The 14,845-nt window shown below is 48.3% G+C and overlaps 1 protein-coding gene across 1 annotated transcript in view; it reads right to left on the minus strand.

Moving 5' to 3' along the window:
- Pkd1l1 (polycystin 1 like 1, transient receptor potential channel interacting) overlaps window positions 1–14,845 on the minus strand; it is a 123,997-nt gene that overhangs the window by 23,195 nt on the left and 85,957 nt on the right. The window contains 7 exon segments of the mRNA XM_042055078.1: window positions 9–179; window positions 963–1,121; window positions 3,387–3,617; window positions 6,003–6,137; window positions 10,837–10,977; window positions 11,789–11,893; window positions 14,434–14,665. Coding sequence (XP_041911012.1) covers window positions 9–179; window positions 963–1,121; window positions 3,387–3,617; window positions 6,003–6,137; window positions 10,837–10,977; window positions 11,789–11,893; window positions 14,434–14,665 — 1,174 coding nt within the window.

The raw sequence follows: 14,845 nt of genomic DNA on the forward strand, positions 1-14,845 counted from the left end.
AGTCTTACCGCAGTAGCATGGTACCCTGGAATGCCAATGAGAGGACTCTCCTCTGTCCTTGACTCCACTGTCCTCCTCCACTGGTTTTCTAGGCTAGAGAGTTCTAGGCTGTCAGACAAACCATCAATCTTTACCAGAAGTTCATCCAATAGGCTTGAAAATTCATCCAGGTAATAATTCTTAGGGGAAGAAAACAAGATTGGTAAAGGCATATAAGAATGCAAAATTTTTCTTTTCCCCTCATTATCTGAATTATTTAGTGATGCCAACTTTAGACAGTTGTCCCTGTTATAAGATATTCCCGACTCAGAAGTTACATTTGGGTGCTAGGCCAGCTTCTTTCTGTCGGCCTTGGTTCCTTCATGTATGGTTTGTGCACGCACTGCTTCATTCGTAAGTGTTACCGCTCATGTCGCCTTGACAAAGGGCCACTGAATGGATCTTGAGCCATAATGGGCACATGACGGGCAGTAAGCCCTATACAAACACACGGTGCGATGACTGCTTTTCACCGGCTTCAGGGCCACACGGAATGCTGTATACACAGCGGTCACGGATGACGGCTGAGAAGTCACTGTGAAAATACCTAGGTTGGACTTGTTTGCATTAGTGTCTGGAGTGCCCAACCCGAAGTGTCAAGGGCTCCATGGTTTGGGTAGAAGTTTGGGTCTGATAGCCAGCGCCAAAAGCAAGCGAGTAACTCAAGGAAAACCCGGAGACTCTACGTTTTCAACAGTACAGGGTGATTATAGGGATGTAGTGAGCAGCGGCAGAGTCCGCAAACCCTGTGAGCTCTTTAGTATTTCAAGGGGAGAGTCTATGAGATCCACTAGGGTTGAGCCTTTGCAGTAATAACTGGTACGGATCCACAGTGGTGCTCTCCTAGCAGAAGGCAAGCCAGCACGGTAGTGTCATCAACCCGAGTGTGTCACTGCTTCCTGCTCCAAAGTCACACAGCTTACCTGATCCGTAACCACCTCAGTCTCCTCCAGAGTTGTTTCCAGCCCCAGAATGGTGAGGACTTTATGCCATGCATAAACGGCAACATTTGTAAGTGTCACATGAGATTTTCTTTGAGCAGACTTTCTTTTTCGGAACAAAGTCAGGAGGGAAGCCCTCAGCTGGAAGAGACAGAGAGAGAGAAAGAGAGAGAGAATTCTGTGTTACCAAGCTATGGAATGACTGTCAATGTGATAAGCTTTGAAGTGGACATGACATCAACTGCTAATGCTGAAGGACTTCTCAGGAAGCTTGGCAAAACATAATTAGGAGGATGCCACTCAGGCATCGGACTTTGGTTTGAGCTCAGCCGTGAAAGCCTATCTTACTCTGAAGCACACTGCTGTCGTCACATTGTGGTGTTTCTGTGTTGGGCACATCACCTCGGCTGGAGTGTGGGCCGGTGTCTGGGAGACAGAAGGGAACCAGAGACCCAGCAGACTGTTGCATCCTCATGTGTGCTAATAAGATGAGCCAACACTGTGCCCCAGAGATGAGTCCCTAGGCTATTGATTTCCTCACTGCTGACTGAGACGTGTTAGTTCACATCCCATTTATTTTGGAAAATAGTTCAAACAAGCAAAATTTTAGCCATTTAAAGCCTGTCTGCTTTGGACGCCTCGGAGAACCTCACGTGGTGCTGTCCATTGAGATGGAGAAGCTGTGCTGACAGGCCCAGAAAAGCTTGCTAACTCACTGACGCAGAGCCTCCTTCCCTGCTGCTGAGCCACACCCTCGGAGCACTTCAGTACCCCTCCCTAAGACCTCCCTTCCGCCTTTCTTCTGGATTTCCATCACCTGACTCCGTCTGTGAGTGCGTGCGTGTGTGTGTGTGTGTATGTGTGTGTGTGTGTGTGTGTGTGTGTGTAACGGGGTTCTACAGTGTGAGGGGCTTCTTCTATGTGGAAGCATGTCAAAACATCTCTTGAAAATGTCCCTGTGTGTCACTGTCTCTCATGGCCACCACTGTGCCCTTGATCGTCCCTTCAACCCTTGGCAGGACTGTGTAGGGACACCGAGAGTGGGAAGCACAGACAGCTGGCAGATGGACACAGCTCGCCTGCACATCTGAGGGCTGGCTTCAAACCACAGAAGGCAGGTTAAACAAGAAGAGAAACTCGTGTGATTATAGGTGTTTAATCCCAGCACTTAGGAGGCAGAGGCAGGCAGATTTCTGAGTTCAAGGGCAGCCTGGTCTACAGAGTGAGTTCCAGGACAGCCATGGCTACTCAGAGAAACCCTGTCTTGAAAAATCTAACCAACCCTAAACAGAATTGGACCTCCTGATGCACGGTTTTAGTTCTAGTGCTTGGAAACAAAAGACAGGTGAGATTTTACTAGTTCCTAGATTTTACTTTTCCTAGATTTTACTGGTTAGCCAGTATAGCTTACTTGGTAAGTTCCGGGACAATGGGAGGCTTTATCTTATGGGGAAGAATGGCAGTTTCTGAGGAATCACGCTGAGAGTTGTCCTCTGGCCTCCAAATGCACACACACACACACACACACACACACACACACACACACACACACATTCTTCTTTGTACTTCTCATGCCCTAGACTTAAAACGGATGGATGGAAAGAGAGTTAGGTGAGTGGGCCAGTGAGTATAGTAGCGGGCAAAGAGATGGGGGATGGGTGGCTGGGAGGGTCAAGATGGAGGAAGGAATCAAGCATGGATGGATGAATGGGAAGGAGTGAGCAGGGAATGTGGCTCATTGAAAGGAGCTAAGAGCGCCAGCCCAAAGGCTCTCAGTCTGTGAGCGTATGTAGCCACTTCTAGTCTAACAATCCACCGTGAGCACTGGCAGAACTTCATGAAACAAAGAGTTTGAGGTGATTGAGAAAGTGTTGACCAATTCCTTTCACTTGTATTGAGCATCACCATGTGCCGGGACCACCCTGGGACCGTAGAGGAGCTCTTGCTGTAGCTGCTTCGAATGTGGCTAGAATTCAGAGGGAGACAGAAAGGACTATCTAGGACCATGACTCAGTGAAGCCGGCTTAGAGTTTAAGGGCAAACCAGCTATAAAAGTGCCCTCTTCACAGAGGAGGGACTCAGGAGAGGCAGCCTGAGATCAAGCTGAAGGCGAGAAGAGACGTGAGTCACCAAGTGGGAGGCCAGGAAGGCCGTGTCCTGAGCAGGAGTAGCTGTGGTCTTGCTGAACTCTTCTCAGTGAAGGAAGAATCAAGCTGATTGTGCCCCCAGCTCCATCTCAGGACAGTTCAGGTAGATCCTGGGAGCAGGGTCTGTTCCCATGAGATCTGGCTAGCGCAGTCTAGACTTGTCTGTCTATGTGGGCAGAGACCACTTTGTCCTGATAGCAGATGAAACCTTCACACACTTTGACTTTAAAGTCTAGCCTGCATCGAGGTATCCACGTACCATTCCAAAACACAGAGCGGCCACCAGCAGAAACAGGGCCCCGCAGTAACAAGCCATGGCTCGACGCCCAGACTCCAAGCGATTGTGAAGTGAGTCCTTTTGGTTTCTTCCCAGAAACTGAAGCAGCAGCTCAGGAAATGCATCTGTAGAGGTGCCGGGTGATTGCATCCCGGTGAAGAGCAGAAAGCGGCACAAGTGGGAATAGGCAGCCAGCGACAGGGCCCCTAACAGCTGCAGGGAGGAAACCCCAGGATGTTGACTCATCAACTGACTTTGGGGAAGAGGGCTATCTGGGGACTTCTAAATTATTTTAAGTTGTTAAAACCTGGGAGAAGAGGATTTTGTGTGCAGCCCAAGCCTGTCTGGTTTAGGATCTTATCCCAAAGAGGCCAACCTCCACCAGAGTTGCCCCTCTCAGCTGTCTTTCTGTGTTTCAGCCTGTATCTACACCTTCTGAGCCACCTCGTAGTTCTGAAAAGAGGCCTGTGCTCTCTTCTCTGCTAACAGAGTTGTTCTAGCCCCATCCCACCACCCTCCTTGCACTGAAGCTTGGGAGACTGTCTGAAGGCCAGGTCACAGTTCATTCATGCACCATGAGGGCCTGTGATGGATGATCAGCTATAAAGAGGCTCATCCTCTTAGGCCACCTTGGCTATCAGTGACCTGCCCCTTCAGCCTTTGGCCAGGAGCATCTTGCCTTTATATTAGACCTCTACTATATGGGACCTACTGCTACTATGAAGGTCTCTTGTCTAAATGTGTCTAGCACCCAGCATGGGCTATATAAGAAGAATCAGAAAGAGCTACTAAGAGCCAAACTGGCTCTGGTTAAGCTTATGGTTTGGCTAATAGAGACAGGGACTTGGCTTGGGGTCTGAGGTGTAGTGTTGGCAGCCCAGTTTGTTCCACGCTGCCTGCTAAAGCCAACCCCAGTTCTGACACACTTTCTCAGGTGTCTGGATGACAGGCCGCCATCGTGCTATCTGTCTGGGGAATCACTGGCCTCTATTTGTTTCCCTGGCCCCGAAATTTAGAATTCCTCGCCTCTTGCCTGGCACTCATTGAATATCCTCAACTCTGAAGTGGTTTGGCACACACCTCTGTGGGACTGAGGAGGAAGAAAGCATAGCCTAGGCTGAGCATGGTGGGACATGCCTGCCATCTCAGTGCTCTGAGCTGGAGGCAGGAGCATCAGGAATCCAAGGTTATCGTTGGCAATATAGTGGGCTTAAGACCAGGCTTGTTACATAAGACCTTGTCTTGAAACAGAATGCGAAAGGGATGGCAACCTTGCCCAGCGGGCAGAGGGAGTCGCCGCTCCTAAAACTGCAGTGCCACTGAAAATATCGTACATGACATTGTTCATTATATCTTGGGCTAATCTTAACATGAAAGCACTTTTATATAGTGCTAAACGGTATAAATAACAGTTTACTGCTAGGTAGGGATCACATAGATCCATATAATTTCTAAGGCAAGCAACCTTCTTTGGCATACATCAGCCATGTGTTTCCTGGCAGGTTTATTCGCTGGCCTCTGGTGACATCTATGATTTGGGTAGGGGTAGCCTGGGTTGAAATGTAGCTGTCTTAGACTCGGAGGTATACTCTTTCTGCTATCATTTGCTGACCTGCTCCTCCAAACACAGGTCCAGCAAGGTCTGGGGTCTATACTTTCTATAGCAGGAGATTCTTGCTTGGGTCCTTGTGGGTCTGTGTGAGCCCTGGGCCCTGAGAGCCAGAACATGCTCACAATAGCCACGCAGCCAAGTGGCTCTCTCGGATTTGATAGCAATGCTGTCTGTGGCAGAGGTGTGAACATGTGCTGCACTAGGCCTATGGGGCTAGAGTGAGCGCTTCCCCACTGGGACCTGCTCAGGACCAGCAACCAGGAGCATCATCAGGGCCTAAGCTACACTCTGGGCCTGGTTTGGGCCTTCACTCTCCAGTTAGAACTTTTGGCCCATCCCTGGATGGAGAGTTGCCCTGTTCTGGCATTGCCAAGCATTCATGCAAAGGGCTGAGCCCTATATACCCATCTCTTTCTTCCTGATTGGGGTTTCCATCTATGTTCTACTCATGCTATGTGGCTCCTCACGTGAGGTCAATAATACAAAGTGGATTCTAGTGTATGAGTGGAAAAGTCTCTGTGTGCAGGACTTGGGTGACAAGTGCATGTAGAAGCAGCATGTGGCTGTCAAAACACCTGAAAGTTACAGTCCCAAGGCAAGTGTCATTCCCTCTCTCGGTGTCTTGTTCCCTCATCTGAGAAAACCACCTTTCCTGGCCCATTGTGCTTGTTAAGCGTGTTCACACATAAGAGGCACTCCTGACACCTAGAGAGAGATCTGTAGGCAGTAATAACCACAGGAAATAACCATAATAACACTGTGGGAAAGTGTAACAAAAAGCCATTGTTTAATAAATCTTGACTATTGCTGTCACAATTGCAACTTATAATACTGATACCCCTTATGTAAACCCCACTGTAATGGGTCAGGTGGCTAGAATTCTGGATAGTGTGCCACCCTGTGAGAAGTTTGCTATTATCTGACTAGGGTGAACCAGTGTGCTGGCTGACTAAGGAAATCGCTGGAGAAGGGGAAAGGATTCTTACTGCGGGTGCCAGGGCTCTGGAGAGAGATGAACGCGTCACTGCGGAGAAGGCTGCCCTGCTGCTTAGGAGGCCGAGGAGGTGAGCGCATTTCAACATCCAGAGGAACAGCAGGCTTCCCCGGAGCCATCTTACCCTCTAAGGGAAGAACACAGCAGGTCAGTGTGTCCTGCCAAGGACAATAAGGAGCTCACGGGCACACACCTGTGAGCTGTGCTGAAACACAAGTCCATTTAAGGAGTTGTTTAGACCACAGGTCTCCCAGGGACACCAGGTCTCCCAGGGACACCAAGCGTCAGTGTCTGCAGAGGAGCACAAGTCAGAAGCAGGAGTCAGGACACACTGTAAGGCATCTTCAGGAAGCCAGGCTGGTAGAGACAGCGGAGCTGGTCTGGTTGTTTCCCCTCTGAGCCTCAGTACACCGTGCTCAGTAAGGAAATGGCTGTCACAGCAGTGACAGGGTGTGTCTCCCTCATCATGCAACATTTCACCAGTGTTTGCCTTGAAGATACAGAAAACTGAATCCTGTGATGACTAGGACAGCTTTGACGTCTGTGGCTCAAACAAACACAGTGATGGGACAGACACACAGCAGGGTGGCCCAGGGGCATGCTCAGAGTCCAGATGCAGCACAGGGACCCATAACCCCTGGGTCACTCAAAAGCTGTGCACCCGCTGAAAGCTCGCTGGGAAAGGCTTTTTGGCACATGAATCTCTCTCTCCCCAAGAGAAAGAAATGGGTGCCACATGCTAAGAACTCCATGTGGGCAAAGGATCAAGGTTTTCGGCTTGTTTGGGAAATAACCAACAGCCACCCGTGACAACAGAGGCCCAGGGAAGTTGTGAGGGGCTGGCTCACCTGTGGCCCCTTCGAATCAGCAGGACACAGCTGTGCTGGGGAAAAAAACAGGGACAACTGACACCACAGCTGGTACTGGCTAGGAGAGCTGCAATGTGGGGGCGCGGACAGAACTGCACCTTTTCTGGTAGCTGCAGTTTAGCAGGTGGAAATGAATGCAGAGACTGATTGCATTTTATTTAGACCGACACATGTAAAATAATACGTGTATCCTGCACAAATGGAGACGTTTGCATGTTAAATTTATAAAATTCAACAAACATCTCAATTTGAGCCGAACACACTTCATTCACTATGCTCTCAGGGGTCAGGGGCCATGACACTGGAGAGACAGCTATGACCTCTCCATGGACCCCTTTTTTGCCTATATCTGATTGAAAGGGCACCAGAAAGCCTCCTTAACTGTTTTCATTACCATATTTATTTATAGGATGTCTATCATGTGCCAGGAGGGATATGTATGTATAGTCTTCCTCTCTCTCATCCTCGAAAACCTCCTAAGTGTTGGACCATGGTCCTATCATATTTAGAATTTGAGGACGCTTACTGATAGGGTTAAAGAAAAGCTGAGGCTAAGGCCATAGGCCGCAGCTGCAAGGCTGTCTGGATCAGACAGTGACAGCGTGCTCTGAAGACCTCCCATCCTTACATCACAGTTCCCGTCTCAGGTAACTGGCTACAGGACCAGAAACCATTTACACTGCTTCAGTGTGTTGCTCACCCTCTTGGGGTATGGGTGATGCCATTTGTGGTGTGAATGGGACACTATTACCTGTTTCACTAGATAGTACATCACCCGATGCATGGATGGTTATGTGAAATACACTTGGCATGCCTGTGGTCCCTTCAAGACTGTGAGACATGGCTGTGCTTGGGAAAAATGGAGTTGCTTGACACTGTAACACCCACCGGGTAGGAGAAACACAATGTGGGCTATGGGCTGCATATTTCTGCAAATTTCCTGGTAGCTACAATTTAACATGTGATAGTAAGCCGAGAAATTTACTTAGCATTTTATTTAGATCAGCCTATGTAAAATAATATTATATTCGGAGGAAAATGGAATTATTTGCATACCAAATTTCTAAACTCCTTTCCAGCTTGTCAAGCTAAGCCCTGTGGAGAGGAGAGTTGGAAGCACTCAGCTCTGACCAGCTTGAACTGTACCCCAGGCACTGGCTGGTGAAAATGAATAACTTTCTAACGATGGCACAGATGATGCAGGGGAAGACAGCCGACGCGAGTGTGGGGCAGGATGAAGCTTTACCAGGTCAGCTCTTACTCAAGAGCTAAGGAAAGGCCCAGAAATTGACACCAGGCCATATTAGAATCCCCAGGGATGATGGAATCATTCCAGGCAAGATTCTGGAGACAGTAAACATGACCAGAAAGATAGCACACAGGGGAAAGAGGCTGTGAAAGGTGAACCCATTTTGGGGGGCCAGTGCTCACTGAGAATGTCCTGACAGACTCCTGTTTCTCCTCACTACACCCCAGTGAGAAGAGCATCCTACAAAGTGTCTCAGGAAAGGAACTTTGGCTGGGATGGAGTTGGAATCCAGACTGATACATAGCTGTGGTCGTAGGGTAGAAGAGATAGAAAGTGACCTGAGCGCCCCCTAGTAGAAAATGTGGAGACAAATACAGACACATGGGAAAGGTAGACCAGAAGGCCTAGCAATCATGAAACAGTGAGGCCAACAGTGGAATTGGGAGTCATCATCTGTCTAAGGAATAGTACTGAACAAGCTGATAAACTCCTTTTTAGAGCTTCGGGCCTCTTGGTGTATGAGACAACCAAGTCATACAGTAACACACACACATTTTGACAGATGCTAAATGCTTGCAAGAAGATCCGTGGGTGGCTATGACTGACCCAGCTCTTCTTTAACTGCGTATATTTCTCAAAATAACTGAGGCAAAGAACAAAACAAATAGAAGGCCCTTGGAATCGCCTGAGGTGTTCATTACCCACAGCTGGGAGGACCTGGAGCACAGCATCCTGGGGTTCTACATGCTAGGGGAATCCATGAGGTATTAGGATAGCGTGTCTTAAGACCTTCTGTTTTAGGACAGAAAGGAACAGAGCTTGCTGCCTGTGTGGTTAAAATGAAGATGATTTTCCTGCCTTTTGTGACTGGCATTCAAGACTCCTACAAGTTGTAGCAATTATTCTAAGTGCAGGAGTGTCTGGAATTCTGCTCCTGATATTTAGTATAGGAATGGCCTATGGTGCCCTCCATGCAGCGAGTCCCTGCTGGGATCAGCCATGTGCACAAAGCATGTGTTTGACAGCACCATGGGGTGGTGAGCAGGAATGGGAGGAGGCAGGCTCAGTAAGGAAGTGCCAGTTGCTCTGATGCAAAGATGATGTCTACTTCGTTTATGCCTAACCTTGGGACTCATAAGCACCTGTGGAGCTCAACACTCAGGAGTAGAAGTACAGCTTCAGGGATTCCCTCCTGCAAGGGCTCTCTTCTTAACCTTGGAGGGCTGAGGACTAACTTATAAAGTCGCAGGTCTAGTGATATCTGCTAAAGGAAGATGCTTGTCCTCCAGAAAGAAACCCAGACTGTCCTCTGCTTGAGATCCTTCAAGACACCACCCCCAGGCTGATGAGTCTCTGGTTCTTCCACAGCTGGGTTACTCTGGTTATAGGAAGGTCCTGACACCATCTGGGTCTCAGTTTCCCTAGCTGTATGTAGCAATTGTCTCGGGAACACGCTGTGTTTGTGCTCCACAGTTTCCCCAGAGTGTAGATGGTGAGAAAACAGAGACAAGAAGATGGGCGGAGGCTGATATACCCTCTGAGGAGACAGAGACAGCAGTGGTACCACTTATCCAGGAAAGGAAGACTGGAGCTGTGGTGGAGGACAACCACCATCCGTGTGCCCTCTAAGGCTCTCTAAGTCAGCAGAAAAGAAAGCTGACCCCAGGGTACATCAAAGAAGAGCCAGAAGGAAGTTATAGAGAGAAGGTGGAACAGAGAGCATTGAGGTTAGAGGGGAACCACCCCCCCTCTTTTCAGGTTGTATTGGGAGCATCTTGTCCAGGGTATGAAGGTACCCTAGGTACAGGATAACTCTGGGGCATTGACAGCCCTCAAGGCAGGTAGAAAAGAGACATAAAGAAACTGTGGGTACAGGGCAGGGTACCCTGCCCTCTCTAAGGACTGGAGGGGTGGAGGGAGGGCCAGTGGGGGAGCAGGAGGGAAGTGGGAGGAGGGGAGGAAGTGGAAATTTTGATTCCTATTATTTATAAAGTAATAAAAAATTATCAAAGGGAAAAAAAAGAATCTGTGGATAGGTAGAGGTGTTAGCTGTGGCTAACAGCAGAACAGGATGGGAATACAGATTCAGTTTGCATATACCTTCTGTGGCATGAGGATCTCCAGGGAGCCCAGCTGCTTGTGATAGAATTCCCTGACCTACAGGTCTTCTCCCAGGGGCTTATGAGACCCATCCTGTATATTTCACCTGGTCCTCTTGGTAGAGGTCCCATTCTACAGTTGGAAGTATAGAAAACAGAGAGAGAGAAGGACTTAGAGGTGATGTTTCTCTTTTTCATGACCTCAAGTCTTTCTCTGAGTCTCAGGCTTATGACTTATTGAAAATACCTGCATCTAAGACCATGGCCAGATAAAAGGGAAGACAGGCATGATGTCTAAGCATGTTAGTGCCAGCCTCCTTTCTTTAGTCTATGCTGACTGACACCTGCTTCCCCATGCTGCTGCAAGTCCATTGGCATCCCTGGCTCTTGAGTTCTGCTCTACATAGCATGCGTGGATGCCCAGCTAGTGGGCACACATGAAATTCTCCAAATCCCTCAGTGCTTCAAGTGTCACCATCTGTGAGCTCACAGCATTATCCTTCAACAGGACAAACCATCACACTGAACCTTCTAGTCCTTGCGTGACAATTGTCACTGAGCAACATCAGTTATGGCTTCTTTTGGGTAGCCTTGAGCCTCCTAGCATACCTGATTCCATGACACCATCAGACTTAGGTCCACAAACATCTGACGAAGTCCTTTGTGGAACTGGTCAGTGACATTCTCGGCAAGGGTAGTGAGGTGACCAGAGGCCGTATAGTAGGCCAGGGCTACCCCAACCGTAGAGAGCTGCAACCCAGGGGAGAAAAATCTCTTAGTCGGCTGAGGGAGGACTCAATTGGCATCCCTGACCCTTTGGTGACAAGTTGCCCATCAAACATTTAGTCAGTGGTTGAGAAGATAACTCAGCGATGGTGAAGTGAATGCATGAGCATGTGAATGCAATGTCCAGAGCCTGTGTAAAAATGCCTGTCATGTGCCGGGCGGTGGTGGCGCACGCCTTTAATCCCAGCACTCGGGAGGCAGAGGCAGACGGATCTCTGTGAGTTCGAGGCCAGCCTGGTCTACAAGAGATAGTTCCAGGACAGGCTCCAAAGCCACAGAGAAACTCTGTCTCGAAAAACCAAAAAAAAAAAAAAAAAAAATGCCTGTCGTGTTGGTGCATGTTTGGTATCCCCATGTGGGGGAGACTGAGATGGGTGAATTCCTGGGGCTCTCCAGCTAGCTTGCCTCATCCATTTGATGATTTCCAGGCCAGTTAGAGACACTGTCTTAAAAAGAGAGATTTACGGTATTTGAGAAATGACACTCAGAGCTGGCCTCCACATGTTTATGTACCCAAACACACACACACACACACACACACACACACACACACACACACACACACACACACACACACTCATCACTACCATCACCACCATCAGACGCCAAGAGAACCTGATTTCAAATGCTATTCTGCCTCTACACTGCTGTGGGGAACCACAGTGACATTGGAGATAGTATCTATAAGACTTTCTGATAAAAATATTTTCCCTTTCCAATAAAAATACTTTAGTGTCATTATTCTACATAAAGAAGACTACATCAGAGAGGTTACCTCCAGCCAGGGTCTTGGTTTTCTCCAGTAGCTGAGGACGCCCTTGGTGACCATTCCCCAGAGCTGGAAACAGAGGTGGGTCACGTTGAGGACTAGGAACGCCAGCTGGGAGGGGCCGGAAAAAAGTGAGACAAACAAAAGGTCAGGTAAGTAGTTCTTTAAAGGTCTGGACTTCTGCCTGATTCCGTTACCTATCTCTGCTTCTGTGGACACGGTACAAGCCTCTCCCTCTTGGCAGCATTTGATAACAAACTAGCCTTCAGTAGGCACCTGGGCAGCTCGGTATCCCTTCACACCAAGTGGTCCCAGAGACCCAATTCCATGTGCAGCATTAAGATGTGCTATTGACCCTGAGGCATAAGAATAAGACATAGGGGTGTCCACAGCCACCACCAGCTCATCATGCCAGCCTGCCATTTATTCACCACTTTGTAGGAAATTGAAACACATCAGCAAGGGCTTTCTTCATTCTCTTTGGGAGCTATGGGTGCTGTGCCTTTGTGGGTCCACTCCAAGACATGACCAATGTAATCAGAGCCAAGCTGGCTTTGCATCCTAAGGGGAGGACACTGTAGCACGAACACCAGAGACTGTCTCTGCACTAGAGTGGGAACCACGGTGATGTGGAGAGCAGCATCGATAAGACTCCTGAGAAAAGGGCTTTTCCTGTCAGATAAAAATACTTTAATGCCATTGTTCTACATAATGGAGACTACACCAGAGAGGCTACCTCCAGCCAGTGTCCATTTTCTCTGTAGTACAGAGCCAAAAGAAAGGGCAGGAAACTGACCTGGGTTGTTTTTTGTTGCTGGTTTTTTTTTTTTTTTTTTTTTTTTTTTTTTAATACTCTGTAGCTTTGGAGCCTGTCCTGGCACTAGATCTGTAGACCAGGCTGGCCTCGAACTCACAGAGATCTGCCTGCCTCCGCCTCCTGAATGCTGGGATTAAAGGCATGTGCCACCACTGCCCGAGTCTGACCTGATTTTTTAAACTCTTGATATTTTGCCCAATATGGCTTTATTTTTTTTCCTGCGTGAATTCTGATATTTTAAGATATCACACTAGCGTACTATTTACCTTGTTTTCTGACTATATTTTCTTTTTGGGTGCCTAAGGCAAGCCTCTCCTGCCCCAAACCTTCCTAGTAGTCTACACTTGTGCTGCATGCTTCTCCTCCATTCCCGGCTCAGTGGCGATCTCTAACAGTCCCTAGCGTCTATGGCCAGACCACCCTGAACGCGCCCAATCTTGTCTGATCTAACAGTCCCTAGACTCCTTTCCCTTCCAAAGCCAAGTAGACTTGACTTGCCCAACATCAGAACATGGTTCCTTCAGAGAGAAACAAGGAATAAGAAGATACAAAGCCAGAGGCACATGGTGCAGGGTGGCTGCTGAGGCTTTTAGCTGTTCAGTGAAGCAATGTGAGCCACTGACTCCTCGTGCTATGGACATGCGGGGGCAGATACCCCCAAATCAATTTTTTGGAGCTCCAAACCCCATAATGTCTCTCTTTGGAGGCAGGCCTCAATAGAAGAAGTTAAAGCCAAGTGCAGGCATGAGGTGGGGCCCTGTTTCTATAATATTGGGGTCTATATACACATTGATGCCCAAAGTACACATATTTTCTCTTTGTTCACTGGTGCAGAGATGGAGCCAGGCTGCGTGGCACAGTGAGAAGAGAGCATCCCCCCCCCCCACCAAGGAGGGGGTCTTCACTACAGCCCAGCATTCCCAGCACCTTCTTCTTGGGTTCTAGCTGCCAGAGCTTTCTTAAGTAGATGTTTATTATTTAAGCCACCCAGGCATTGAACAGTAAGTAGTCTTATTCACCTGACAGGGAAATGTGGCAGTCCCCAGTGGCTGTCAGAAATTTCAATAGTGACAAACCCTATTAATACTGGAACTTTCTTATAAATACATAGCTAGCCATGATAAAGTTTAATTTCTAAATCTGATGTAGTAACTGATTAGCAACCATAACACATGATAAAATAGAACAATCATAACAACATTCTGTAATTACACCATAATATACTGTAAGGTTGATTTTTAAAATATAGACAACTTCTGGAATATTCCAGTACATATTTTCAGATCATGGTTGACTATAGAAAGTTAAATGTTGGACAGTGAGGGATGATGACATTTTGTTATGGTAGTGGGGGCTAAGACTCAGCGTTGAAGCCCGGCAGTGGTGGCGCACACCTCTAATCCCACCACTCAGGAGGCAGAGGTAAGCAGATCTCTGTGAGTTTGAGGCCAGCCTGGTCTACCATAGTTAGTTCCAGGACAGTCTCCAAAGCTGCAGAGAAATCCTGCCTTGAAAAAAACAAAAACAATAAACAGAAAAAGAAAAAAAAAAAGACTCCAAATTGAATTTAGCACATCGAGGCAGGTTGAATATTTGTTCTCATTTTGTATGTGGTGGTTGGTTTCCCCGTTGGGGATGTTCTTTGTCTCCACTCGCAACACTTATTCTATGATTCATACTACATGGAAGGGACATCATAATTATTGTGTGGGTGGGCCAATGGGAAGGCCCTAGCTTCATGGCGGTAGAAGGTATTCAGCTTGCAGAGGCATTTAGCCATGTAGAGCCCCAGTTCCCTGTGCCTACCCAGGAGGTCCACGGCAGGTGGACTTACCTCAGAAAGCATAAGAAGGTAGCGTGGGGCTGAGTCACCATAGATGCTGATTGATTCCACCAGGGATGAGGGGACAAGACCTCCCGTGGGGAGAAGCTCTGCAGCTAGGGTCACACTGGTGAAGAGTCGCGTGGGAGGGTTGTAGAGAATGAAGTGTATAGACATGGCCCTCGTGCGCTGGTCCACCCACCTGCCGGTCCTGAGGGCAGTCAGGGCTACGTGGACGTCGTGCCTGGAAAACAGCCCAGGTTCAGAGGGAGGGCAGAAAACAAGACGCAGGAGCCCAGGAAAATCCCATTGTGGCAGCATGCCCAATACTCGCAGTACAAGCCTTCATGGGGACAGATGATCCCCAGGCTTCTGATTACTGCACAGACAGTCCTCCTGGGAGCTAGGGTCCCCACCAGGAGCC

This window comes from Arvicola amphibius, chromosome 1 (genome assembly GCF_903992535.2).
Source record: "Arvicola amphibius chromosome 1, mArvAmp1.2, whole genome shotgun sequence".
NCBI lineage: Eukaryota > Metazoa > Chordata > Mammalia > Rodentia > Cricetidae > Arvicola > Arvicola amphibius.